A 27,088-nucleotide genomic window follows, 5' to 3' on the forward strand; every position below is an offset into this window, starting at 1 on the left:
AGACGCCTGTGAGGGATGATAGAGACTGCTCCTGTGATCCGGGGTTCGGACTCTATGACCCTGGAGGTCCCGTCCATCTCCACCATTCTGTGGCAGTGCCGGGTGTGAGGGCGCACTTCCCTCACCTCACAGACGCTGTGTTTAGATTTCACATATAAATAAAGTTTTCGGATTGAAGTTTCGCTTCTCTTCTTGGTTTGCCCCACCTCCCTAAGCTGATTGGCCACTCTCGGCTATGAAATGCGAGCTGATTGGTTGCGGCTCCACCCTTTCCTCGGAGACCGCTGCTTCCTTTTCCTTGTTCCGGACCCGACCCTTGTGGACGCCTGATGGTTCTTGCAGTTGATTGGACGGCTTTGCCCAGTGACGACCAATCCCTTTCTTTAATTCTTGTGCAAACACGTTAACAGTTTTATCGTTAACGTTGATTGGCTGTTGTTTTCGGCAAGCGCGTTTCCGGCTAGTCACCGATTGGCTGATTATTACCTATCTGCTGGTTTTTATTGGTCGCTGACTCTCCTGTCAGTCCGGGCCGGTGAGCGCCTCAGCCGCCGGCCTGTTCCGTTCAGCAGCTCCCAAACATGGAGCCACCGCCAGGGTCCTGCTCCTCCCCCCCGGGGCCCCGGCCAGTGCCGCCTCCGCGCAAAGGCTCCATGGAGCGCCGGCCCCTGAGCCCTCTCCGGAGAGGAGCCGAGTACCTGGGGGCCACCGGCGATGGCCGTGCCCGGGGGAGCAAGCCTGGGACCCCTGAGAAGGCTACAGTCACCCAGAGAGTGCTGATAGTAATGCAGAGCCATGGCAGCCCCCAGCACAGTGCGGAGCCACACCGCGGAGCCTCCTCGCCTGCGGAGCCAGACCGCGGAGCCTCCTCGCCTGCGGAGCCAGACCGCGGAGCCTCCTCGCCTGCGGAGCCAGACCGCGGAGCCTCCTCGCCTGCGGAGCCAGACCACGGAGCCTCCTCGCCTGCGGAGCCCGGCCGCGGAGCCTCCTCGCCTGCGGAGCCAGACCGCGGAGCCTCCTCCTCACCTGCGGAGCCAGACCGCGGAGCCTCCTCGCCTGCGGAGCCCGGCCGCGGAGCCTCCTCGCCTGCGGAGCCCGGCCGCGGAGCCTCCTCGCCTGCGGAGCCACACCGCAGAGCCTCCTCCTCACCTGCGGAGCCAGACCGCGGAGCCTCCTCGCCTGCGGAGCCAGACCGCGGAGCCTCCTTGCCTGCGGAGTCCGGCCGTGGAGCCTCTTCGCCTGCGGAGCCAGACCGCGGAGCCTCCTCGCCTGCGAAACCCGCCCACGGAGCCTCCTCCTCTGTGGAGCCCGGCCGCGGAGCCTCCTCGCCTGCGGAGCCAGACCGCGGAGCCTCCTCGCCTGCGAAACCCGCCCACGGAGCCTCCTCCTCTGTGGAGCCCGGCCGCGGAGCCTCCTCGCCTGCGGAGCCCGGCTGTGAAGCCTCCTCGCCTGCGGAGCCCGGCCGTGGAGCCTCCTCTCCTGTGGTGCCCGGCTGTGAAGCCTACGCTTTGCAGTATACTTTGGCATCAAACTGGGGTGCATCAATGTCAGTGAGAACCTCAAAAGAAGTTCAGGAGACATCATCTTCAGAGAGCATCCCAATAATATCTGTTTCCGAGCTCCCACCGAGAGGTGCAGCACCACCACCAAGCACCACAGGGCAGGACCGGGGTACAGCACTGCCACCGAGCGCCCCAGGGCAGGACCGGGGTACAGCACTGCCACCGAGCGCCCCAGGGCAGGACCGGGGTACAGCACCGCCACCAAGCACCCCAGGGCAGGACCGGGGTACAGCACCGCCACCAAGCACCCCAGGGCAGGACCGGGGTACAGCACCGCCACCGAGCGCCCCAGGGCAGGACCGGGGTACAGCACCGCCACCGAGCACCCCAGGGCAGGACCGGGGTACAGCACCGCCACCGAGCTCCCCAGGGCAGGATCAGGGTACAGCACCGCCACCGAGCGCCCCAGGGCAGGACCGGGGTTCAGCAGGGCCACCGAGCGCCCCAGGGCAGGACCGGGGTGTATCACAGCCGCCGAGCGCCCCAGGGCAGGACCGGGGTACAGCACCGCCACCGAGCACCCCAGGGCAGAACCAGGGTGCAGCACAGCCACCGAGCGCCCCAGGGCAGGACCGGGGTGCAGCACCGCCACCGAGCTCCCCAGGGCAGGACCGGGGTACAGCACCGCCACCGAGCGCCCCAGGGCAGGACCGGGGTACAGCACCGCCACCGAGCTCCCCAGGGCAGGACCGGGCTGCAGCACCGCCACCGAGCTCCCTAGGGCAGGACCGGGCTGCAGCACCGCCACCGAGCTCCCCAGGGCAGGACCGGGCTGCAGCACCGCCACCGAGCTCCCCAGGGCAGGACCGGGCTGCAGCACCGCCACCGAGCTCCCCAGGGCAGGACCGGGCTGCAGCACCGCCACCGAGCTCCCCAGGGCAGGACCGGGCTGCAGCACCGCCACCGAGCTCCCCAGGGCAGGACCGGGCTGCAGCACCGCCACCGAGCTCCCCAGGGCAGGACCGGGCTGCAGCACCGCCACCGAGCTCCCCAGGGCAGGACCGGGCTGCAGCACCGCCACCGAGCTCCCCAGGGCAGGACTGGGCTGCAGCACCGCCACAGAGCGTCCCAGGGCAGGACCGGGCTGCAGCACCGCCACCAAGCGCCCCAAGACAAGTGGAACCCACACAGGACACCATGATAAGTTTGGGGAAATCTATTCAGACTCCAATGCAGGGCACCCCAAAAGAGAACCATAGGGTGCAGCTTTCGGATACCATGATGCAGGACAGGGTGGTTTCTTCACCATCGATACAGAGCCAGCTAATCGCACCTCAACATTCAGCCGAAGAGAAGATAGAAAGTAGGGGGATGTCACCCCCGGCCGACATGTTAAGACAAGGCTCAATAGCACTGCCTAATTACACAGGGGCCCGAGACTGCACTACGACCTATGGAGAAGGTACAGCACTGCAGCCGGCCATGGAGATAAAGGGTGACGTTTCACTGACTGACGGTGCCTCGCAGAGTGCTATTCCACATCCCCAGAACCACACCCCGGCCGCCAGGGCAGAGGACCCGCGGAGCGCCCCGGCCGCCAGGGCAGAGGACCCGCGGAGCGCCCCGGCCGCCAGGGCAGAGGACCCGCGGAGCGCCCCGGCCGCCAGGGCAGAGGACCCGCGGAGCGTTACCATTATCTCACTCAACTTGATCAAACAAGAAGCAGAGCACCGGCAAGATGGAGGTCTAGCGATGGGTCACCTGAACTCCACTTCTCAGATGTCTAATCTTCCTGCACAGCCAAGCCTTGGGAGGTCATCATTATCCCCAATTCGTGTCCCAGGCCCTTCAAGCCCACATAGGAGCATATCCACTAAACCACCTCTTCCCATTCCCCCTCGATCCAACCTGTACCCTGGCCATCAGGCCCGGGAGCAGGAGTCTTCTGCTAGTCATGACACGGCCTCGCTATCCAGTTTTAGGTCCAAGGCCCCAGCCCCAGACACGCTCAGTTATCTGGATTCTGTCAGTCTGATGTCAGGCACCATGGAGTCCCTCACCCTGCTGGACGACGCCAGCTCTCTAGGCTCTGATTCGGAGATTAATGGCATGCCATACAAGAAGACGGACAAATACGGCTTTCTTGGAGGAAATCAGTACACTGGTAACGGGTCAGTGCCATCACCTGCCATTAGACTGACTGAGGATTCGATGTGAGAGTGGCTCACCATGTTAGGCTGTGGCGGTGATACAGAGTGTGATGAGGTGTGGCGGTGATACGAGGCGTGTGAGATGTGTGGTGGGGATACGAGGCGTGTGATGAGGTGTGTGGTGGTGATAGGCGTGTGAGATGTGTGGTGGGGATACGAGGCGTGTGATGAGGTGTGGTGGGGATACGAGGCGTGTGATGAGGTGTGGCGGTGATACGAGGCGTGTGAGATGTGTGGTGGGGATACGAGGCGTGTGATGAGGTGTGTGGTGGTGATAGGCGTGTGAGATGTGTGGTGGGGATACGAGGCGTGTGATGAGGTGTGGTGGGGACACGAGGCGTGTGATGAGGTGTGGCGGTGATACGAGGCGTGTGATGAGGTGTGTGGTGGTGATACGAGGCGTGTGATGAGGTGTGTGGTGGGGATACGAGGCGTGTGATGAGGTGTGTGGTGGGGATACGAGGCGTGTGATGAGGTGTGTGGTGGGGATACGAGGCGTGTGATGTGGTGTGTGGTGGGGATACGAGGCGTGTGATGAGGTGTGTGGTGGGGATACGAGGCGTGTGATGAGGTGTGTGGTGGTGATACGAGGCGTGTGATGTGGTGGGGATACGAGGCGTGTGATGAGGTGTGTGGTGGTGATACGAGGCGTGTGATGTGGTGGGGATACGAGGCGTGTGATGAGGTGTGTGGTGGTGATACGAGGCGTGTGATGAGGTGTGTGGTGGTGATACGAGGCGTCTGATGAGGTGTGGTGGTGATACGAGGCGTGTGATGAGGTGTGGTGATACGAGGCGTGTGATGAGGTGTGGTGGTGATACAAGGCGTGTGATGAGGTGTGTGGGGGGTGATACGAGGCATGTGATGAGGTGTGGTGGGGATACGAGGCGTGTGATGAGGTGTGGTGGGGATACGAGGCGTGTGATGAGGTGTGTGGTGGTGATACGAGGCGTGTGATGAGGTGTGTGGTGGGGATACGAGGCGTGTGATGAGGTGTGTGGTGGGGATACGAGGCGTGTGATGAGGTGTGTGGTGGGGATACGAGGCGTGTGATGTGGTGGGGATACGAGGCGTGTGATGAGGTGTGTGGTGGTGATACGAGGCGTGTGATGAGGTGTGTGGTGGTGATACGAGGCGTCTGATGAGGTGTGGTGGTGGTGATACGAGGCGTGTGATGAGGTGTGGTGATACGAGGCGTGTGATGAGGTGTGGTGGTGATACAAGGCGTGTGATGAGGTGTGTGGGGGTGATACGAGGCATGTGATGAGGTGTGGTGGGGATACGAGGCGTGTGATGAGGTGTGGTGGTGATACGAGGCATGTGATGAGGTGTGGTGGGGATACGAGGCGTGTGATGAGGTGTGGTGGTGATACGAGGCGTATGATGAGGTGTGTGGTGGGGATACGAGGCGTGTGAGGTGTGGTGGTGATACGAGGCGTGTGATGAGGTGTGGTGGTGATACGAGGTGTATGATGAGGTGTGTGGTGGGGATACGAGGCGTGTGATGAGGTGTGGCGGTGATACGAGGCGTGTGAGGAGGTGTGGTGGGGATACGAGGCGTGTGATGAGGTGTGGTGGTGATACGAGGCGTGTGATGAGGTGTGTGGTGGTGATACGAGGCGTGTGATGAGGTGTGGTGGTGATACGAGGTGTATGATGAGGTGTGTGGTGGGGATACGAGGCGTGTGATGAGGTGTGGCGGTGATACGAGGCGTGTGATGAGGTGTGGTGGTGATACGAGGCGTGTGATGAGGTGTGGTGGTGATACGAGGCGTGTGATGAGGTGTGGCGGTGATACGAGGCGTATGATGAGGTGTGGTGGTGATACGATGCGTGTGATGAGGTGTGGCGGTGATACGAGGCGTGTGATGAGGTGTTTGGCGGTAATTTGAGGCGTGGGAGGTGTCTATGTTCAGGGCTATAGTCGCTTTTCTTCCTTTTGCAGAGACACCGCCATTCCTGTGGAGATCGCTCGCCAGCGAGAGCTGAAATGGTTGGACATGTTCAGTACATGGGATAAATGGCTGACACGGCGATTTCAGAAGGTGAGGTGACGGGATGTCAGTGATGGGTGGAGCGGGGGCACCTGTGGAGCGGGGGGGGTTCTGGGGGGGGTGGCTATGGAGCATGTGCGGGGGACCAGGGGAGGCTGTGGACGCGCGCTTGTTGCCAGCTCTCACTTTACAGCTGCTGCGCTATTGTCCCCTGGTCTGTCACTGTAGCTCTTTGTTTGCAGGTGAAGCTGAGGTGCAGGAAGGGGATCCCCTCGTCCCTCAGGGCCAAGGCCTGGCAGTACCTCTCTAATAGCCATGATCTTCTGACGAAAAATCCTGGAAAATTTGAGGTGAGCGGACGCCATGATGATGGGTGGAGGCGGCCGTTCCTCTCCGGTTGTTCCTGCTCGGATTTGATGCTTTCTCTTACAATTGTAGGAAATGGAGCGACAACAAGGAGACCCCAAATGGCTGGATGTAATCGAGAAAGACCTTCACCGACAATTTCCTTTCCATGAGATGTTTGCAGCACGAGGGGGACACGGGTAAGATGGGGGCAGTATGAGGGGCACACGGGTAAGATGGGGGCTGCACGAGGAGGGCACGGGTAAGATGGGGGCAGTATGAGGGGCACACGGGTAAGATGGGGGCTGCACGAGGAGGGCACGGGTAAGATGGTGGCAGTATGAGGGGCACACGGGTAAGATGGGGGCTGCACGAGGGGGACACGGGTAAGATGGTGGCAGTATGAGGGGGGCACGGGTAAGATGGGGGCTGCACAAGGAGGGCACGGGTAAGATGGCAGTATGAGGGGCACACGGGTAAGATGGGGGCAGTATGAGGGGGACACGGGTAAGATGGGGGCTGCACGAGGAGGGCACGGGTAAGATGGGGGCAGTATGAGGGGCACACGGGTAAGATGGGGGCAGTATGAGGGGCACACGGGTAAGATGGGGGCTGCACGAGGAGGCACGGGTAAGATGGGGGCTGCACGAGGAGGGCACGGGTAAGATGGGGGCTGCACGAGGAGGGCACGGGTAAGATGGGGGCTGCACGAGGGGGACACGGGTAAGATGGTGGCAGTATGAGGGGGGCACGGGTAAGATGGGGGCTGCACGAGGAGGGCACGGGTAAGATGGGGGCAGTATGAGGGGCACACGGGTAAGATGGGGGCAGTATGAGGGGCACACGGGTAAGATGGGGGCTGCACGAGGAGGCACGGGTAAGATGGGGGCTGCACGAGGAGGGCACGGGTAAGATAGGGGCAATATGAGGAGCACACGGGTAAGATGGGGGCTGCACAAGGAGGGCACGGGTAAGATGGGGGCAGTATGAGGGGCACACGGGTAAGATGGGGGCTGCACGAGGAGGGCACGGGTAAGATGGGGGCAGTATGAGGGGCACACGGGTAAGATGGGGGCTGCACGAGGAGGGCACGGGTAAGATGGGGGCAGTATGAGGGGCACACGGGTAAGATGGGGGCTGCACAAGGAGGGCACGGGTAAGATGGGGGCAGTGTGAGGGGCACACGGGTAAGATGGGGGCTGCACAAGGAGGGCACGGGTAAGATGGTGGCAGTATGAGGGGGGCACGGGTAAGATGGGGGCTGCACAAGGAGGGCACGGGTAAGATGGCAGTATGAGGGGCACACGGGTAAGATGGGGGCAGTATGAGGGGCACACGGGTAAGATGGGGGCTGCACGAGGAGGGCACGGGTAAGATGGGGGCAGTATGAGGGGCACACGGGTAAGATGGGGGCTGCACGAGGAGGGCACGGGTAAGATGGTGGCAGTATGAGGGGCACACGGGTAAGATGGGGGCTGCACGAGGGGGACACGGGTAAGATGGTGGCAGTATGAGGGGGGCACGGGTAAGATGGGGGCTGCACAAGGAGGGCACGGGTAAGATGGCAGTATGAGGGGCACACGGGTAAGATGGGGGCAGTATGAGGGGGACACGGGTAAGATGGGGGCTGCACGAGGAGGGCACGGGTAAGATGGGGGCAGTATGAGGGGCACACGGGTAAGATGGGGGCAGTATGAGGGGCACACGGGTAAGATGGGGGCTGCACGAGGAGGCACGGGTAAGATGGGGGCTGCACGAGGAGGGCACGGGTAAGATGGGGGCTGCACGAGGAGGGCACGGGTAAGATGGGGGCTGCACGAGGGGGACACGGGTAAGATGGTGGCAGTATGAGGGGGGCACGGGTAAGATGGGGGCTGCACGAGGAGGGCACGGGTAAGATGGGGGCAGTATGAGGGGCACACGGGTAAGATGGGGGCAGTATGAGGGGCACACGGGTAAGATGGGGGCTGCACGAGGAGGCACGGGTAAGATGGGGGCTGCACGAGGAGGGCACGGGTAAGATAGGGGCAATATGAGGAGCACACGGGTAAGATGGGGGCTGCACAAGGAGGGCACGGGTAAGATGGGGGCAGTATGAGGGGCACACGGGTAAGATGGGGGCTGCACGAGGAGGGCACGGGTAAGATGGGGGCAGTATGAGGGGCACACGGGTAAGATGGGGGCTGCACGAGGAGGGCACGGGTAAGATGGGGGCAGTATGAGGGGCACACGGGTAAGATGGGGGCTGCACAAGGAGGGCACGGGTAAGATGGGGGCAGTGTGAGGGGCACACGGGTAAGATGGGGGCTGCACAAGGAGGGCACGGGTAAGATGGGGGCTGCACGAGGAGGGCACGGGTAAGATGGGGGCTGCACGAGGGGGGCACGGGTAAGATGGGGGTTGCACAAGGAGGGCACGGGTAAGATGGGGGCAGTATGAGGGGCACACGGGTAAGATGGGGGCTGCACAAGGAGGGCACGGGTAAGATGGGGGCAGTGTGAGGGGCACACGGGTAAGATGGGGGCTGCACAAGGAGGGCACAGGTAAGATGGGGGCTGCACGAGGAGGACACGGGTAAGATGGGGGCAGTATGAGGGGCACACGGGTAAGATGGGGGCTGCACAAGGAGGGCACGGGTAAGATGGGGGCAGTGTGAGGGGCACACGGGTAAGATGGGGGCTGCACAAGGAGGGCACGGGTAAGATGGGGGCAGTGTGAGGGGCACACGGGTAAGATGGGGGCTGCACAAGGAGGGCACGGGTAAGATGGGGGCAGTGTGAGGGGCACACGGGTAAGATGGGGGCTGCACAAGGAGGGCACTGGTAAGATGGGGGCTGCACGAGGAGGACACGGGTAAGATGGGGGCTGCACGAGGAGGGCACGGGTAAGATGGGGGCTGCACGAGGAGGGCACGGGTAAGATGGGGGCTGCACGAGGAGGCACGGGTAAGATGGGGGCTGCACGAGGGGGGCACGGGTAAGATGGGGGCTGCACGAGGGGGGCACGGGTAAGATGGGGGCAGGATGAAGGGTGGAGCACAAATAAGGTGGGGGTATATGGCGACGTTGATGTTATTGGCTGCCTCCTGGAGAAGCTGCCGGTGACTCGCCCCAGGGCTATGGGGTACTCGGTCCCGGGCGGTGTATAGCTGGGATATGTCACTGGGGGGCCGTTGCCCGGTTTCGTGACCCTGGGGCTCGCTTGGGTTATGTACAGGGGATTGATAATAGAGTTTTTGTTGTGACGCCACTTGCGGGTTGCGGCTATTTGGATGGAGCCACCGCTGCACAGTCTCTCACCGATGGGGCTGGTGTTAATGGCAGCTTGGATGTTGGGTCCTCCTCGAGTAGGCCCAGGGGATGGATGATGCTATTAGATGTGGAAAGAAGGTAGCCACACAAGGGCTTGCAGTGTAACTGGTTCTTTACCCACAGCGTTGTTATGGCTGGCATCCCGGAGAAGGCTGGTCCTCACCACTGGTCCTCTTACTCCCAGTGCCGGTGGGTGACCTGGTGGCTATTTCCCCTGCACCTGTCTCTGGTTGGTGGGTCCCCGCGGCTTGGAGCATCTGGGGGTCCCCTCCTGGTTGTCTTTCAGTCTTAGCCCGTACGGCTGGCAGTCTGAACCCTGTACAGTAGGGGCGGTGTTCTGTTCTGGTCCCAGGTTCTCCCGTTACTGCTGGTGCCCCGGACTTTACAGTCAGTGAGGTCCTGGATGGTCCTCACCGTGCAGAGTTTATCAGGTCTGCCTGGAGCGTTTGCCTGACCTAGGGCTCTGTACCCCGTAGGTGCTATGGTTCCGTGAGTACTCCACCGGCAACCACATGCCTGTGCCTGACAGGTCACTGTTACTCTCCTGTCAGTGCGGTTACGTCCGTCTCCTCTTACTGTCACTGACTGACTGTCTGACCCCTCCTCCCTGGTTGAGTCTAGTGGACTGGCTCGGCTCCAGCCCCAGGTGACCATCCATTGCGTCCAACCCTAGCCTGTCACCAGTCCTTGGGGAAGGGAAAAACTGGGATTATATATGTGTTTTGGTGTTACCGGCACTGGTCTTCTGGGTCCCTGTGGGTAGGCCCTGCATCTTTGACAGGATGCAGTTCCTTGTAGCTCCTGATGGCTTCAGGGGCGCTACAGCAGCAACCTGTAGATGGATTGTGCCCCATGCTTTCTCTTTTCTCCGCTGACAGGCAGCAGGATCTGTACCGCATCCTGAAGGCGTACACCATATACCGGCCAGAAGAAGGATACTGCCAGGCACAGGCTCCGGTGGCAGCGGTGCTGCTCATGCACATGCCGGCTGAGGTAACGACTTACCCCTCTGCTGTGTGCTGTGTGTGTGCTTACCCCAGTGCTGCACACTGCAGGAGCGGCTGTAGCGGGGTGTACAGTGAAGGAAATAAGTATTGGATCCCTCGCTGATTGTGTACGTTTGTCCCCTGACACAGACAGGAACGTTTGTAATTTTAAGGGTCGGTTCCTCGTAACAGTGATAAAATATCCAAAATACAACCCAGAGAATCTCATTGTACAACTTCTATAAATGTATTTGCATTGTGCAGAGAGGAATAAGTATTTGATCCCCGACCAATCATTAAGGCCATGTTCACACGCGGCCTCTTTTACTGTGTTATTGGTGCCTTTTCTATGTCACAGAGGTACTACACGTAAATGCGTGCGTTTCCTTCTCCAGCAAAGTCAAGGAGATTTCCATTTTGCTGTCCACACTGAGCATCTTTTTTTGGCTGTGTTTTTGAAGACGCAGACAAGTTGCAGCATGTCAATTCTTTTTGCGTCTTGTCCGCGCGTTTCGGAGGATTGGCAGATCAATCCCCCGCTGACTCGAGGTTGGCGGAGGATTGATCCCTGGTAACTGGCTAGATGTCCGTTCCTATAGAAGCAATGGGGACCAGAATCTGTCGCAAAAGGGTAGGAGCAAGTGCTTCATACTTACCGAATAACCGGCGCGGCTGTCACACTGCTCCCACTGTTGGTCATTCACTTCCCAAGCCACTCATTAGGCTTATCTCATATTCACTGCTTCCTCCGCCCACTGGCAGCTGTGATTGGTAGCAGTCAGACGCGCCCCCATGCTGAGTGACAGCTGTCTAACTGCAACCAATCACAGCCACCGGTGGTTGGGTCCATAGTTCAATAAATAAATCATTTTTAAAAAAAATGACGTGCGCCCCCCCCCCCCACCCCCCAATTTTGATATCAAGCCAAGATAAAGCTTCACGGCTGAGGGCTGTAATTCTCAGGCTGGGGAGACCCACATTATTGGGAGCCCCCCAGCCTAAAAATATCAGCCAACAGCTGCCTGAAATTGCCGCATCCATAAGATGTGACTGTCCCGGGACTTTACCCAGCTCATCCGATTGCCCTGATGCGGTGGCAATCGGGATAATAAGGAGTTAATGGCAGCAGCCCATAGAAGCCACTAAGTCCTATATTAGTAATTGAGCGTATATGAAACACCCCACCCCATCACTAAACTGTAGTGAAAGTAAATAAACAAAAACACCGAAATAATGCTTTATTTGGAATAAAAGACAAAAAGCCCCCCTTTCATCACTTTATTAACCCCAACACAACCCTTCAGGTCTGACGTAATTCACACGAGATCTCACGACGCTTCCAGTACTGCTACATATCTGAAGCTCACAGCGAGCGCCATAGAACAGAACTGCCCGCTGTGAAGTTCAGGTCGCAACGCCGCGCGCTTAGCGGTGACGTTACTCAGGTTAGTCACAGCATGGCCATGGTCTCCGCTTGTGACAGCCAATCACCTGAGTGAAGTCCCACTGATCGCACGGCTCACTTCAGTCACTTGGGTGAGTTGCGGTCACAGGTGGAGGACTCCAGCAGTGACCGCGGGTAACTTGAGTGACATCATTGCTTATCGCGAGACTCACTTCAAGCGCTGCATGGAGCTCACAGCGGGCAGTCTTGTTCTATGGCCGCTCGCTGTGATTGTCAGATGTAGCACAGCTGGAAGCGTTGTGGGACCTCATGTGGATTACGTTGGACCTGGAGGGGTGTTTGGAGGTTAATAAAGTGGTGAAAGGGGGGGATTTTTTGTCTTCGAAATGAAGCATTATTTTGTTGTATGTGTTTATTTCATTTCACTTAGATTAGTGATGCCTGCCATCCCTAAGCTAGGGCTTAGTAGCAGCTGTGGGCTATTAACTCCTTATTACACCGATTGCCACCGCACCAGGGCAACGGGAAGAGTCGGGTCCAGCAGCACCACTTCTGGGGTGGCTGGGGCCTGCTGTTGTCTATTGTTAGGCTGGAAAGGACCAAATAACGATGGCCCTTCCCACCCTAATAATATCAACCCCCAATTGTTTGCTGTACCTTGGCTGGTTTTAAAATAATGGGGGGAACCCATGTCTTTTTTTTTTTTTTTTTTTTTTTTTAAGTAAATCAAATAATTAAAAAAAAAAGTGGGATCCCCTCTATTTTTCACAATCAGCCAAGGTACAGCAGACAGCTGAGAGTTGCAGTCTGTATCTGCTGCTGTTCCTGCGCTGGATATGAAAAATGGGGGGGACCCACCTCATTTTTTTAACAAAAATAAAATTTAAAAAGCTGGATAAGCGAGCGATTTCTATCTATTCTATATGTTCTTTCTATTATCAATCTATTTATTCTCTATTCTAGCTATCTATCTATCAAATATGCTATCATGTTTTGTTTCTCCTTTAAAAAATGCATTTTTGGGCCACAAGCTGCAATTTCTGAGACCACAGGAAAATGATGCAGTCAGAAAAAAGATGTCGCGTGTGAACATAGCCTAAGAGTTCTTGCTCCTACAGACATTAGCCGCTCCTAATGCCCTCGTTCCCTGCAGTACAGACGCTGTATTACATTGTTCCCTGTATAAAGCCTCCTGTCCACAGACTCCAGTAATCAGTCAGACTCTAACCTCTACAACATGGGCGACCAGAGAGCTTTCTAAGGACGTCAGGGACAAGATCATAAACCTGGACAAGGCTGGAATGGGGAAGACCATAGACCTGCACAAGGCTGGAATGGGGAAGACCATAGACCTGCACAAGGCTGGAATGAAGAAGACCATAGACCTGCACAAGGCTGGAATGGAGAAGACCATAGACCTGCACAAGGCTGGAATGGAGAAGACCATAGCCCTGCACAAGACTGGACTGGAGAAGACCATAGACCTGCACAAGACTGGACTGGAGAAGACCATAGACCTGCACAAGGCTGGACTGGAGAAGACCATAGACCTGCACAAGGCTGGAATGGAGAAGACCATAGACCCGCACAAGGCTGGAATGGAGAAGACCATAGACCCGCACAAGGCTGGAATGGAGAAGACCATAGACCTGCACAAGGCTGGAATGGGGAAGACCATAGACCCGCACAAGGCTGGAATGGAGAAGACCATAGAGCTGCACAAGGCTGGAATGAAGAAGACCATAGACCTGCACAAGGCTGGAATGGGGAAGACCATAGACCTGCACAAGACTGGAATGGGGAAGACCATAGACCTGCACAAGACTGGACTGGAGAAGACCATAGATCTGCACAAGACTGGACTGGAGAAGACCATAGACCTGCACAAGGCTGGAATGGAGAAGACCATAGACCTGCACAAGGCTGGAATGGAGAAGACCATAGACCCGCACAAGGCTGGAATGGAGAAGACCATAGACCTGCACAAGACTGGAATGGGGAAGACCATAGACCTGCACAAGGCTGGAATGGAGAAGACCATAGACCTGCACAAGGCTGGAATGGAGAAGACCATAGACCTGCACAAGGCTGGAATGGAGAAGACCATAGACCTGCACAAGGCTGGAATGGAGAAGACCATAGACCTGCACAAGGCTGGAATGGAGAAGACCATAGACCTGCACAAGGCTGGAATGGAGAAGACCATAGACCTGCACAAGGCTGGAATGGAGAAGACCATAGACCTGCACAAGGCTGGAATGGAGAAGACCATAGACCTGCACAAGGCTGGAATGGAGAAGACCATAGACCTGCACAAGGCTGGAATGGGGAAGACCATAGACCTGCACAAGGCTGGAATGGGGAAGATCATAGACCTGCACAAGGCTGGAATGGGGAAGACTATAGACCTGCACAAGGCTGGAATGGAGAAGACCATAGACCTGCACAAGGCTGGAATGGGGAAGACCATAGACCTGCACAAGGCTGGAATGGGGAAGACCATAGACCTGCACAAGGCTGGAATGGAGAAGACTATAGACCTGCACAAGGCTGGAATGGAGAAGACCATAGACCTGCACAAGGCTGGAATGGAGAAGACCATAGACCTGCACAAGGCTGGAATGGAGGAGACCATAGACCTGCACAAGGCTGGAATGGAGAAGATCATAGACCTGCACAAGGCTGGAATGGGGAAGACCATAGACCTGCACAAGGCTGGAATGGGGAAGATCATAGACCTGCACAAGGCTGGAATGGAGAAGACCATAGACCTGCACAAGGCTGGAATGGAGAAGACCATGGACCTGCACAAGACTGCAATGGGCTACAAAACGATAAGTAAGACGCTGGGTGAGGAGGAGAAACTGCTGGTGCAATAGTAAGAAAATGGAAGAAATACAAAATGTGGGTCAATCGCCATCGATCTGGGGCTCCATGCAAAATCTCACCTCGTGGAGTCTCCAGGATCATGAGGAAGGTGAGAGATCAGCCTAAAACTACACGGGTGAACTTGTTACTGATCTCAAGGCAGCTGGGACCACTGTCGCCAAGAAAACCATTGGTAACACATTACACTGTAATAGTGTCCGCAAAGTCCCACTGCTCAAGAAGATCCATGTGCAGCCCTCCCGTCTGAAGAAGGCCGACGTGCAGCCGGCCCGTCTGAAGCTTGCCAGTGAACACCTGCATGATTCTGAGAGTGATTGGGAGAAGGTGCTGGGGTCCGATGAGACAAAAATTGAGCTCTTTGGCCTTAACTCAACTTGCCATGTCTGCAGGAAGAGTAATGCTGCTCATGACCCAATGAACACCATCCCCACTGTCAAGCATGAAGGTGGAAACATGTTTTGAGGGTGTTTCTCTGCTAAGGGCACAGGACTACTTCTCCACATCAATGGGACAATGGATGTAGTCATGTACCATAAAATCTTGAGTGATAACCTTCTTCCCTACTTCAGTTCATTAAAAATGGGTCGTGGCTGGGTCTTCCAGCACAACAATGACCCAAAACATACAGCCAAGGAAACAAAGGAGTGACTCAAAAAGAAGCACAATAAGGTCATGGAGTGGCTGAAGCTCTGAATGACCAACCAACAGCCCCAAAATCTTAAAGGGAACCTGTCATCAGAAATTTAGCTTTAAACCTATAGGTTTCCCCCTCTGCAGCTCCTGGGCTGATTCTAGCAGGTTCCTGTACTTTTTGTGGCCCCTTTTAAACCAAATTAAATACTTTATAAACTTGTACCTTTTGCTATGTAAATTTTGTAAATCGTCCATGGGGGCGGGCTCTCTGGTGATCGTTGCTGTTCCTCCAGCAGATTTACGCCGCCCCCCAACGCTGAATTTCATATCTCAGGACGCCGCCGCTGGGCGCCCGTGGTCCAGCGCATGCGCTGTGCGACTGTAGCGGGACTGTGCACTGTGTGCACGTGTGACCGCTGGTGACGTTTTGCGCAGGCACGAGGTTATGGGCGGCGCTTTGAGTGTCATCAGCAAGTGCCGCCCATAACCTCGTGACCGCACTTTCCCCTCTTGCTTCAGCGTTCTGCGCAAGCGCTTGCTGGCCAGATGACTCAACGTCACCTCTTTCCCATCTTGCCCTGCTGCAGGGTAATATGGGAAGGAGGTGACGTCGGGTCATTTGGCCGGCGAGCGCTTGCGCAGAACGCTAGAGGCAGTGGGGGAAAGCGCGTCCACGAGATTATGGGCAGGCACTTGCGATGCAATCACAGCGCCGCCCATAATCTCGTGCTTGTGACACACGTCACCAGCGATTCTGGCGTGAGCGGCACCTCGGGCGCAGTGGGCGGCGTCCTGATGGATGAAATGGAGCGTGGGGGGACGGCGTCAATGTGCTGGAGGAACAGCAACGGGCAGCAGAGAGCCCGCCCCCATGGACGATTTACAAGATTTACATAGCAAAAGGTACAAGTTTATAAAGTATTTAATTTGGTTTAAAAGGGGCCACAAAAAGTACAGGAACCTGCTAGAATCAGCCCAGCAGCTGCAGAGGGGGAAATGCTTAGGTTTCAAGCTACATTTCTGATGACAGGTTCCCTTTAATGATTTAGAGATGATCTGCAAAGGAGAGGAGCAAAATCCTCCTGACACCAAACCTCATCATCAACTACAAAAACCTCTGACTGCTGGGCGGCAACAAGGGGACGGGCAGCAACAAGGGGACGGGCAGCAACAAGGGGACGGGCAGCAACAAGGGGACGGGCAGCAACAAGGGGACGGGCAGCAACAAGGGGACGGCCACCAAGTATTAAGTCTTGTTTGCCAGAGGGATCCAATACTTATTCCTCTCTGGATTTTATTTTGGATATTTTATCTCTCACTGTTACAATTAACTGACCCTTAAAATTATAGACTGTTCATGTCTGTGTCAGTGGCCAAACTTTCAAAATCAGCAAGGGATCAAATACTTATTTCCCCCACTATACAGTTGTGCTCAAAAGTTTACACACCCGGGCAGATGTTTTGCTTTCTTGGCCTTTTTTCAGAGAATATGAATGATAACACAATCTTTTTTTTTTCCGCTCATGGTTATTGTCATCTACTGTGTTTTCTCTTTATAAATCATAATCACAACCAAAAACATCCAAATGACCCTGATGGAAAGTTCTCACACCCTGGTGATTTTCGCTGATAACATGCACAGAAGGTGACACCAATAAAGGTGACATCCTCACCTGTGACCTGTCTGCTTGTAATCAGTGTGTGCATAAAAGCTGAGTGATTTCTGGGATCCAGACAGACTCCGGCATCTTTCATCCAGCAGCTAACGCTTCTGGAGTGTGAGTAATGGGGAAAGCAAAAGAATTGTCAACAAATCTACAGGAAAAGATAGTTGAACTGTATAAAACAGGAAAGGGATACAAAAAGAGATCCAAGGAATTGATAATGCCAGTCAGCAGTGTTCAAACTGATTAACAAATGGAAAATCAGGGGCTCTGTAAAAACCAAATCACGATCAGGTAGACCAACAAAAATATCTGTCACAACAGTCAGGAGCCAAAGAAAAACCCACAAATAACATCAGCTGAAATCCTGGACTCACTGAAAACTAGCGGTGCCACTGCTTCAAGATGCACAATAAGGAGGCACTGTAAAAAAAAAATGGGACTGCATGGTCGAGTCCCCAGAATAAAGCCATTACTGCGCAAATGCCACAAAGTATCTCACTTACAATACACCAAACAGCCCAGAGACGAGCCCCCAAACAGCCCAGAGACGAGCCCCCAAACAGCCCAGAGACGAGCCCCCCAAACAGCCCAGAGACGAGGCTCCAAACTTCTGGAACAAGGTGATTTGGAGCGATGAGACCAAAATTGAACTTTTTGGCCACAAGCGTAAGCGTTACATTTGGAGAGGTGTCAGCAAGGCCTATGATGAAAGGAACACCATTTCCACTGTAAAGCACATAGGTGGATTGCTGATGATTTATGAGCTACAAAGGCACAGGAAACTTGGTCAGAAGGAAAGATGAATGCAGCACGTTATCAGCAAATACTGGAGGCAAGTGTGTACTCATCAGCCCAGAAGCTGTGCATGGACTACATTTCAACATGACAACGATACAAAACACCAGGCCAAGTCGACCTGTCATTGGTTACAGCAGAACAAAGTGAAGATTCTGGAGTGGCCATCTCAGTCTCTTGACCTTAATATCATTGAGCCGCTCTGGGGAGAACTCAAGTATGCAGTTCATGCAAGAAAACCCAGGAGTTTACAGGAACTGGAGGTGCCAAGAATAATGGGCAGCTTTAACCTCTGACCAAGAAGAATGGGCAGCTTCACCATCTGAGAAAATAAAGAGCCTCATCCACAACTATCACAAAAGACTTCAAGCTGTCATTGATGTTTAGAGGGGGCAATACATGGTATTAAGAACTGGGGGATGAGAACTTATTTCATCAGGGTCATTTGGATGTTTTTGGTTGTCATTATGATTTAAAAAGAGAAAATACTGTAGATGACAATAAATGGCTTCACCCAACCACTGATCATGAGTGGAAAAAAAGATTGTGTTATCATTCATATTCTCTGAAAACAGGCCAAGAAAGCAAAAAATCTACTGGGGTATGTCAACTTTTGATTACAACTATATGTATGGTAGTGAAGATAGTGTATAGCAGAGCTGCATTCCACTTCCCGCTCCCTTATTGTCTCTGATTGTGTCATCCTCAGCAAGCGTTCTGGTGCCTCGTCCAAATCTGTGACAAGTATCTCCCAGGATATTACAGTGCCGGCCTGGTGAGTCCCATCCATCATTACACTGTCAGTGCCTGTCAGACATTTGCTTATCCTGCATGTTGGCGTCCTTTGGCCGGCCTGCATGTTGGCGCCCGTCAGTCCCTTGTCCGGCCTTGCATGTGGGCACCTGTCAGTCTCTTGGCCAGCCTGCATGTACGCGCCTGTCAGTCCCTTGGCCGGCCTGCATGTACGCGCCCGTCAGTCCCTTGGCCGGCCTTCATGTAGGCGCCCGTCAGTCCCTTGGCCGGCCTTCATGTAGGCGCCCGTCAGTCCCTTGGCCGGCCTGCATCTCGGTGCCATCAGTCCCAGTCCATTGGCTGGCCTGCATGTCGGCGCCCGTCAATCCCAGTCCCTTGGCCAGCCTGTATGTTGGCACCCGTCAGTCCCTTGGCTGGCCTGCATGTTGTCGGCCCGTCAGTCCTTTGACCGGTTTACATGTCCCTTGGCCAGCTTGCTTGACTTTGGCCCTCCCGAGGTGCCCATCACTCCTGAGAATGTCCTTCGGCGCCTGGCTATCCCTTAGTGTCAGTCACTCCCAAGGCTGGCGTGCATGTTCGTGCCCATCAGTCCCTTGGCCGGCCTGCATGTAGGTGCCCGTCAGTCCCTTGGCCGGCCTGCATGTAGGTGCCCGTCAGTCCCTTGGCCGGCCTGCATGTAGGCGCCCGTCAGTCCCTTGGCCGGCCTGCATGTAGGCGCCCGTCAGTCCCTGGGCCGGCCTGCATGTAGGCGCCCGTCAGTCCCTTGGCCGGCCTGCATGTAGGCGCCCGTCAGTCCCTTGGCCGGCCTGCATGTAGGCGCCCGTCAGTCCCTTGGCCGGCCTGCATGTAGGCGCCCGTCAGTCCCTTGGCTGGCCTGCATGTAGGCGCCCGTCAGTCCCTTGGCCGGCCTACATGTAGGCGCCCGTCAGTCCCTTGGCCGGCCTGCATGTAGGCGCCCGTAAGACCCTTGGCCGGCCTGCATGTAGGCGCCCGTCAGTCCCTTGGCCGGCCTGCATGTAGGCACCCGTCAGTCCCTGGGCCGGCCTGCATGTAGGCGCCCGTCAGTCCCTTGGCCGGCCTGCATGTAGGCGCCCGTCAGTCCCCTTGGCCGGCCTGCATGTAGGCGCCCGTCAGTCCCTTGGCCGGCCTGCATGTAGGCGCCCGTCAGTCCCTTTGGCCGACCTGCATGTAGGCGCCCGTCAGTCCCTTGGCCGGCCTGCATGTAGGCGCCCGTCAGTCACTTGGCAATCATGTCAGTTGCCGCTTCCTTCCTATCATGCTCAGTATTCCTCTTGCTGTCCTTTAGGAAGCCATACAGTTGGATGGAGAGATTTTCTTTGCCCTATTGCGCAGGATTTGCCCCATGGCCTACAGACACCTGAAGAAGTTTAAGATTGATCCCATCCTGTATATGACGGAGTGGTTCATGTGTATCTTCTCCCGCACGCTACCCTGGTCATCTGTGTTGCGTGTGTGGGACATGTTTTTCTGTGAAGGTATGAGGGCGTGATGCAGTACGGGGGGGTCTTGCTGTACGTCATGCTATTAATGTATATCTTATTGAAGGGGTGAAGATCGTATTTCGTGTGGGACTGGTATTACTACGGCACACTCTGGGCTCGGTGGACAAGCTGCGAAGCTGTCAGGGGATGTATGAGACAATGGAGAAGCTGCGTAGTCTCCCGGTTTACTGTATGCAGGAGGAGGTCCTGCTCCCTGAGGTGAGCTCTCCACCCTAGTACAGTCTGATGGGTGGTCTTGTGGGTGGTCTTCACATTGATCTCTGTTTTCACAGGTGAGTTCTCTTCCTGTCACTGATTCGTTAATCGAGAGAGAGAGCAACACACAGTTACGGAAATGGAGGGAGAATCGTGGGGAGTTGCAGTACCGACCCTCCAGACGTTTACATGGAGCCAAGCAGATCTATGAAGAGAAGATGCGTCTCAATCCCACCCTGAGCGGCAGCCGACTCAGTCTGTCCAGCATCCGACGACCTTCCCCTCCGACCACGCCGGCACTCGCTGTCCAGCCAGAATCCTTGGTGGTGTCTGAAGGACTGCGCCCTGCCCTGCCATCTCCCACCTCCAACAAGGCTCCTCTCGGACCTCCCAATGAAGTTACCAAGAAGGGCAAGGAGAAGCAAAAGGAGCAAGAGAAAAAAAGAGGGAAAGAAGAACGTGAGCAAGAAAAGAGGAGAGAAAAAGAAGAGCGAGAAGAGCGGAGGAAGGAGAAAGAGCGGGAAAAACAGAAAGAGAAGGAGGAAAAGCGAGCGCAGAAAGAACGAGAGAAAGCAGAATCTCGACCGAGGAAGGAACGGAAGTTCTCCTTCAGGCGCAAAGAATCTTCTGCCGCAGACTCCCCAAGGAACAGTGGCTCTGGGGCCACAGAGAGCAATGCGGCTCATGACACTTACTTCTGAGGGGCGCTTGTAGGTCACTCTATAGTCTTATGGATTGTGCTCCTGTGGTCCCTGACTCTGCTGTGCCAACTCGGGGACTGGTAAACCCTCGCGCTTTGTCATAGGAAATCTCAGAACTGGAAATCCTTCACTCCAAGGCACTTTTTTTTTTTTTTTTTGCACGACTTGATCTGCAGCCACAGCTTTTGCCATTGCTCTCTGTCCTCTGTATATAGACGTGTGTGACAGTGGCCTCGACTCATCTGTGACATCTGTACAATGTGGTCCGTTCAGGAGAATTTGACTTTAGACCTCTTTTCCTTATATTTCCAGCATGTCTTTTATCTCTCTGGCCCCTGTAATGTGCCCATGGCGGTGCCTTGTGGACAGACAGGAAGCAGTTGCCACGTTTTGCACTCCACTTGGAAATGAATGGAAGGTTCTTGTTTACAACCATTCTAGGGGTTGCACTTGGTTAGTGTCCCTGTCCTGAGATGCACGATGCCCCCCCCCCCCCACATTTCACTTTTATTTGTATATATTCTGGTTGCGTCGCCTTCTGTTTTTATGTGATTTTTTTGATTGTTCTGTCATCGTAAAGACTGATCAAAGCGTATGCAGCTAATCGGACGACGAGCTCTGACGAACAATATGGACCTAAAACTTGTGTATATACATGTATATTTATCTGCATCTATAAGGTGAGACGTGATCTGTGCTGAGAGGTTGATATTATAATGCATTCATTCCCTGCATATCCTACGCTAATCCTCTTCATGTTAGCCTCCCTTACAATGATCACCCCCCCCCCCCCCTTTGCTACACCTCCTTTAATTAGATCCGGTCTGCTACCACCCCCCCATACTGAGCTCTTTTCTGCTACCACCCCCCATACTGAGCTCTTTTCTGCTGCCACCCCCCATACTGTGCTCTTTTCTGCTACCACCCCCCATACTGTGCTCCTTTCTGCTACCACTCATGCTGAACTTCCTGCTCCCCCCATACTGTGTTCCTTTATAATTCCCCCCCCTCATTCTGCACTCCTTTCCGCTACTCCCCTGTACTGGGCTTCTTTGTTCCTTCCCCTGTGCTGAGCTCGTTCCTGCGCCCCCCCCCCTGTGCTGAGCTTGTTCCTGCGCCCCCCCCTGTGCTGAGCTCGTTCCTGCGCCCCCCTCCTGTGCTGAGCTCGTTCCTGCGCCCCCCTCCTGTGCTGAGCTCGTTCCTGCGCCCCCCTCCTGTGCTGAGCTCGTTCCTGCGCCCCCCTCCTGTGCTGAGCTCGTTCCTGCGCCCCCCTCCTGTGCTGAGCTCGTTCCTGCGCCCCCCTCCTGTGCTGAGCTCGTTCCTGCGCCCCCCTCCTGTGCTGAGCTCGTTCCTGCGCCCCCCTCCTGTGCTGAGCTCGTTCCTGCGCCCCCCTCCTGTGCTGAGCTCATTCCTGCGCCCCCCCTCCTGTGCTGAGCTCGTTCCTGCTCCCTCCTGTGCTGAGCTCCTGTCTGCTCCCCCCTGTGTTGAGCTCCTTTCTGCTCCCCCCTTGTGTTGAGCTTCTTTCTGCTCCCCCCTTGTGTTGAGCTCCTTTCTGCTCCCCCCTTGTGTTGAGCTCCTTTCTGCTCCCCCCCCCTGTGTTGAGCTCCTTTCTGCTCCCCCCCTGTGTTGAGCTCGTCCCTGCTTTCCCCCCTTGTGCTGAGCTCGTCCCTGCTCCCCCCTTGTGCTGAGCTCCTTTCTGCTCCCCCCCGTGCTGAGCTCGTCCCTGCTCCCCCCTTGTGCTGAGCTCCTTTTTGCTACCCCCTGTGCTGAGCTCGTCCCTGCTCCCCCCTGTGCTGAGCTCGTCCCTGCTCCCCCCCGTGCTGAGATCTCAACTCTCTCCAAGGCTATGCTCCTTTCTGCTACCCCCCCCCCCCGCCCCCCCCCCCCGCCCCCCCCACATTCTGAGCTGCATTCTTCTCCCCACTATGCTGAGCTCCTGCTGATATACTCCTGTATAACGAACTCTTCTCTCTGATCTACCCCTTTAGTAAGCTTATCCCACTGCTCCATCCCAATAATGAACTTTGCTCCACCCCCTATAATGAGATGTTCCATGCTTTACCCACTATAATACGATTCTCCCCCTATTGTGGGATCTCTGCTCCACCCAATATGAGTTCTCGCTCTGCCCCACCACATTAATAGGTTCTCTCTGCTCCACCTCCTATACTCAGCTCTCTGCTCCACCTCCTATACTCTGCTCTCTGCTCCACCCCAATAATTGCTTGTCTCTGCTCCACCTCCTATACTCTGCTCCACCCCTATAATGGCTTGTTTCTGCACCACTTCCTGTAATAGCTTATCTCTGCTCCACCCCTATAATGGCTTGTCTCAGTGCCACCTCCTATAATGGCTTGTCTCTGCTCCACCCTAATAATTGCTTGTCTCTGCTCCACCTCCTATAATGGCTTGTCTTGGTGCCACCTCCTATAATGGCTTGTCTCAGTGCCACCTCCTATAATGACTTGTCTCTGCTCCACCCCCAATAATTGCTTGTCTCTGCTCCACCTATAGTGGCTTGTCTCTGCTCCACCTTAGTGGCTTGTCTCTGCTCCACCCTATAATAGCTTGTTTCAGTGCCACCTCCTATAATGGCTTGTCTCTGCTCCACCCCAATAATGGCTTGTCTCTGCTCCACCCCAATAATGGCTTGTCTCTGCTCCACCCCCAATCATGGCTTGTCTCTGCTCCACCTCCTATAATGGCTTGTTTCAGCACCACCTCCTGTAGTGGCTTGTCTCTACTCCACCTCCTATAATGGCTTGTCTCTGCTCCACCCCAATAATTGCTTGTCTCTGCTCACCCCTATAATAGCTTGTTTCAGCACCACCTCCTGTAGTGGCTTGTCTCTACTCCACCTCCTATAATGGCTTGTCTCTGCGCCACCTCCTATACTGCCTCCCTTTACGTTCTGCATGATACATTTCGTTGCTGCTCCGCCTCTGACGTCGTCTCCTGCACTGAAGATTGGAACTGGATTATATTTAATGTTAGGAGTCTGAGGATTTGGGGTACAGTTTGGTAATGAGGTGACTGTTCTTTTATGCCTCGACCTCTGTGACATCATTACACCAATTTAACCCTGATCAGAGTGTGATCTGTAATGTTGGTGCGCGGTAACCTCCCAAATCTGGGCAGTGCTGGGGAGAGCAGGGGCAGGTACAGGCTATCGGCTATCCTTGCACTTGTCTCCTGCTGTTTCAGCACTGCTGGTCTCGGTGTGGTGCTCACAGGCCTTCTACCCTGATTGCTGCCGCAGTGAGGTGGACAGATACTTGCAGTAGGTATGGGGGGCATATGCCCCTCTTGGCGGGTGCCTGTCATACATCATAACTATTCCAGATCCGGTGGGACAGTTCTAAATTTCCACAATGGTCGAGCAGGAAACGATCAGCACCATGCTACACCATACTGTCCAGGTAGAGAATGAAGGACCCTCCGGCCACGTGAATGGGTCGCGAAGAGGCCAGACACACAGGCACGCTGGATACTTGTATGTGGGTCACTGCAAAGACCTGCGAAGGTCAGGAAAGCACCTTGGCGGAAAACAAGAATTTACTGCATCACACTACACAGTAGGTGTCGCTCATTCATAATTGAGAGGTTTAATGTCAAGCGGTAAGGGTACATGTAGGTGGCAGTGCAGGTTGTGTCCCTGCTAGCACTTGTATACTCAATGTGTTATGCAGCATCCTCAGTATCTGCACTCACACCTGAAATCTGATGCTTCTGATCTAATATACAAGAGAATGGACCTCTCCATGGACCGAGCCTTGGACACAACGTTCCCAGCAGAGGAGACTGATGGAGGATAATATACAAGAGGATGTTCTCCATTGACCGAGCCTTGGACACAACGTTCACAGCAGAGGAGACTGATGGAGGTGCTGGTTATGGCGTACTCCCTGAATTACCATTATGTCTCGCGGTAATACTTTCTCTGCACAAAACTGAAATTCTGACGATGGATCCTAGGAAAAATTTGTAAATGGGTATTCAGTAGAAAAATAATTCAAGCACCACGTGGAAAGATCAGTCACATGGCATCTGTGAACCCATCTGGACGTGGTCGCTGTAGTTGGAGAAATCTGCGAATTGCAAAGGTGGTGGCTGCTAGTGATGGAGGCTGCAAAACACTGATGGCGGGATCCACTACACATGGGTTTTCTTTGGAAATCTCTGCACACTGATAAAGGGCTTCATCCTTGATGGACTTCACCATTGTAGCTTCTGCCGATTACTCTGTATACCTCAAACCTCGTAATTCAACTCATTTAATGATGGAAGCTTAGAAGTATTGGTGCTCTGGTTATATTCTGTATGCTACCGTTGTCATATGAACCCGATCCCCAACTAAGCTATCGCCACTGAGGTGAAAATGTCATACTGTCCATTATAAAGAGTCATAGACCCAGACAAAAACAAAGCTGAAGGCTTAGATTCTAGACTTTTACCCATGTTACATCATTACAGATGTCCTGAGAGTATGCCGCAGAGAAGCAGCCATCATCACCAGCTCCTGAGAGTATGCCACAGAGGAGAAGTCATCATCACCAGCTCCTGAGTATACCACAAAGGAGCAGTCATCATCACGAGCTCCTGAGAGTATGCCACAGAGAAGCGGTCCTCATCACCAGCTCCTGAGTATGACACAAAGGAGCGGTCCTCATCACGAGCTCCTGAGAGTATGCCACAGAGAAAGCGGTCCTCATCACCAGCTCCTGAGTATGACACAAAGGAGCGGTCCTCATCACGAGCTCCTGAGAGTATGCCACAGAGAAGCGGTCCTCATCACCAGCTCCTGAGTATGACACAAAGGAGCAGTCATCATCACGAGCTCCTGAGAGTATGCCACAGAGAAGCGGTCCTCATCACCAGCTCCTGAGTATGACACAAAGGAAGGCGGTCATCATCACGAGCTCCTGAGAGTATGCCACAGAGAAGCGGTCCTCATCACCAGCTCCTGAGTATGACACAAAGGAGCGGTCATCATCACCAGCTCCTGAGAGTATGCCACAGAGGAGAAGTCATCATCACCAGCTCCTGAGTTCATCACGAGCTCCTGAGAGTATGACACAAAGGAGCGGTCATCATCACCAGCTCCTGAGTATGCCACAGAGAAGCAGTCCTCATCACCAGCTCCTGAGAGTATGTCACAGAGAAGCAGTCCTCATCACCAGCTCCTGAGTATGACACAGAGAAGCAGTCCTCATCACCAGCTCCTGAGTATGACACAAAGGAGCAGTCATCATCACCAGCTCCTGAAAGTATGCCACAGAGAAGCAGTCCTCATCACCAGCTCCTGAGAGTATGCCACAGAGGAGCGGTCATCATCACCAACTCCTGAAAGTAATGCCGCAGAGAAATAGTCATCATCACCTGCTCCTGAGAGTATGCCACAGAGGAGAAGTCATCATCACCAGCTCCTGAGTATACCAGTATACCACAGAGGAGCAGTCCTCATCACCAGCTCCTGAGTATACCACAGAGGAGCAGTCATAATCACCAGCTCCTGAGTATGACACAAAGGAGCGGTCATCATCACCAGCTCCTGAGTATACCACAGAGGAGCGGTCATCATCACCAACTCCTGAAAGTATGCCGCAGAGAAATAGTCATCATCACCTGCTCCTGAGAGTATGCCACAGAGGAGAAGTCATCATCACCAGCTCCTGAGTATACCAGTATACCACAGAGGAGCAGTCATCATCACGAGCTCCTGAGTATACCACAGAGGAGCAGTCCTCATCACCAGCTCCTGAGTATGCCACAAAGGAGCAGTCATCATCACCAGTGTCCTCAGAGTATGCCGTAGTGGAGCGGGTCATCATCACCAGCTTCTGAGTATGCCACAAAGGAGCGATCTTTATCATCAGCTCCTGAGTTTGCCACAAAAAGAGCGGTCATCATCACCAGCTCCTGAGTATACCACAGAGGGGCAGTCATCATCACCAGTATCCGGAGAGTATGCCACAGAGGAAGCGGTCATCATCACCAGTGTCCTGAGAGTATGCCACAGAGGAGCGGTCATCATCACCAGTGTCCTGAGGAGTATGCCACAGAGCAGCGGTCATCATCACCAGTGTCCTGAGAGTATGCCACAGAGGAGCGGTCATCATCACCAGTGTCCTGAGAGTATGCCACAGAGGCGCGGTCATCATCACCAGTGTCCTGAGAGT

General features: G+C 55.0%; 1 protein-coding gene across 1 annotated transcript; it reads left to right on the forward strand.

Moving 5' to 3' along the window:
- Window positions 1–507: 507 nt before the first annotated feature.
- On the forward strand, window positions 508–22,771 carry LOC142288505 (uncharacterized). Its single transcript, XM_075333517.1, has 9 exons — window positions 508–3,673; window positions 5,658–5,757; window positions 5,949–6,056; window positions 6,145–6,251; window positions 10,241–10,355; window positions 18,447–18,512; window positions 19,797–19,986; window positions 20,057–20,211; window positions 20,286–22,771. Exons 1-9 carry the CDS (start codon window positions 582–584, stop codon window positions 20,907–20,909), a joined length of 4,557 nt encoding a protein of 1,518 aa, XP_075189632.1. The 5' UTR covers window positions 508–581; the 3' UTR covers window positions 20,910–22,771.
- Window positions 22,772–27,088: the final 4,317 nt, after the last annotated feature.

This window comes from Anomaloglossus baeobatrachus, unplaced genomic scaffold (genome assembly GCF_048569485.1).
Source record: "Anomaloglossus baeobatrachus isolate aAnoBae1 unplaced genomic scaffold, aAnoBae1.hap1 Scaffold_837, whole genome shotgun sequence".
Taxonomy (NCBI): domain Eukaryota; kingdom Metazoa; phylum Chordata; class Amphibia; order Anura; family Aromobatidae; genus Anomaloglossus; species Anomaloglossus baeobatrachus.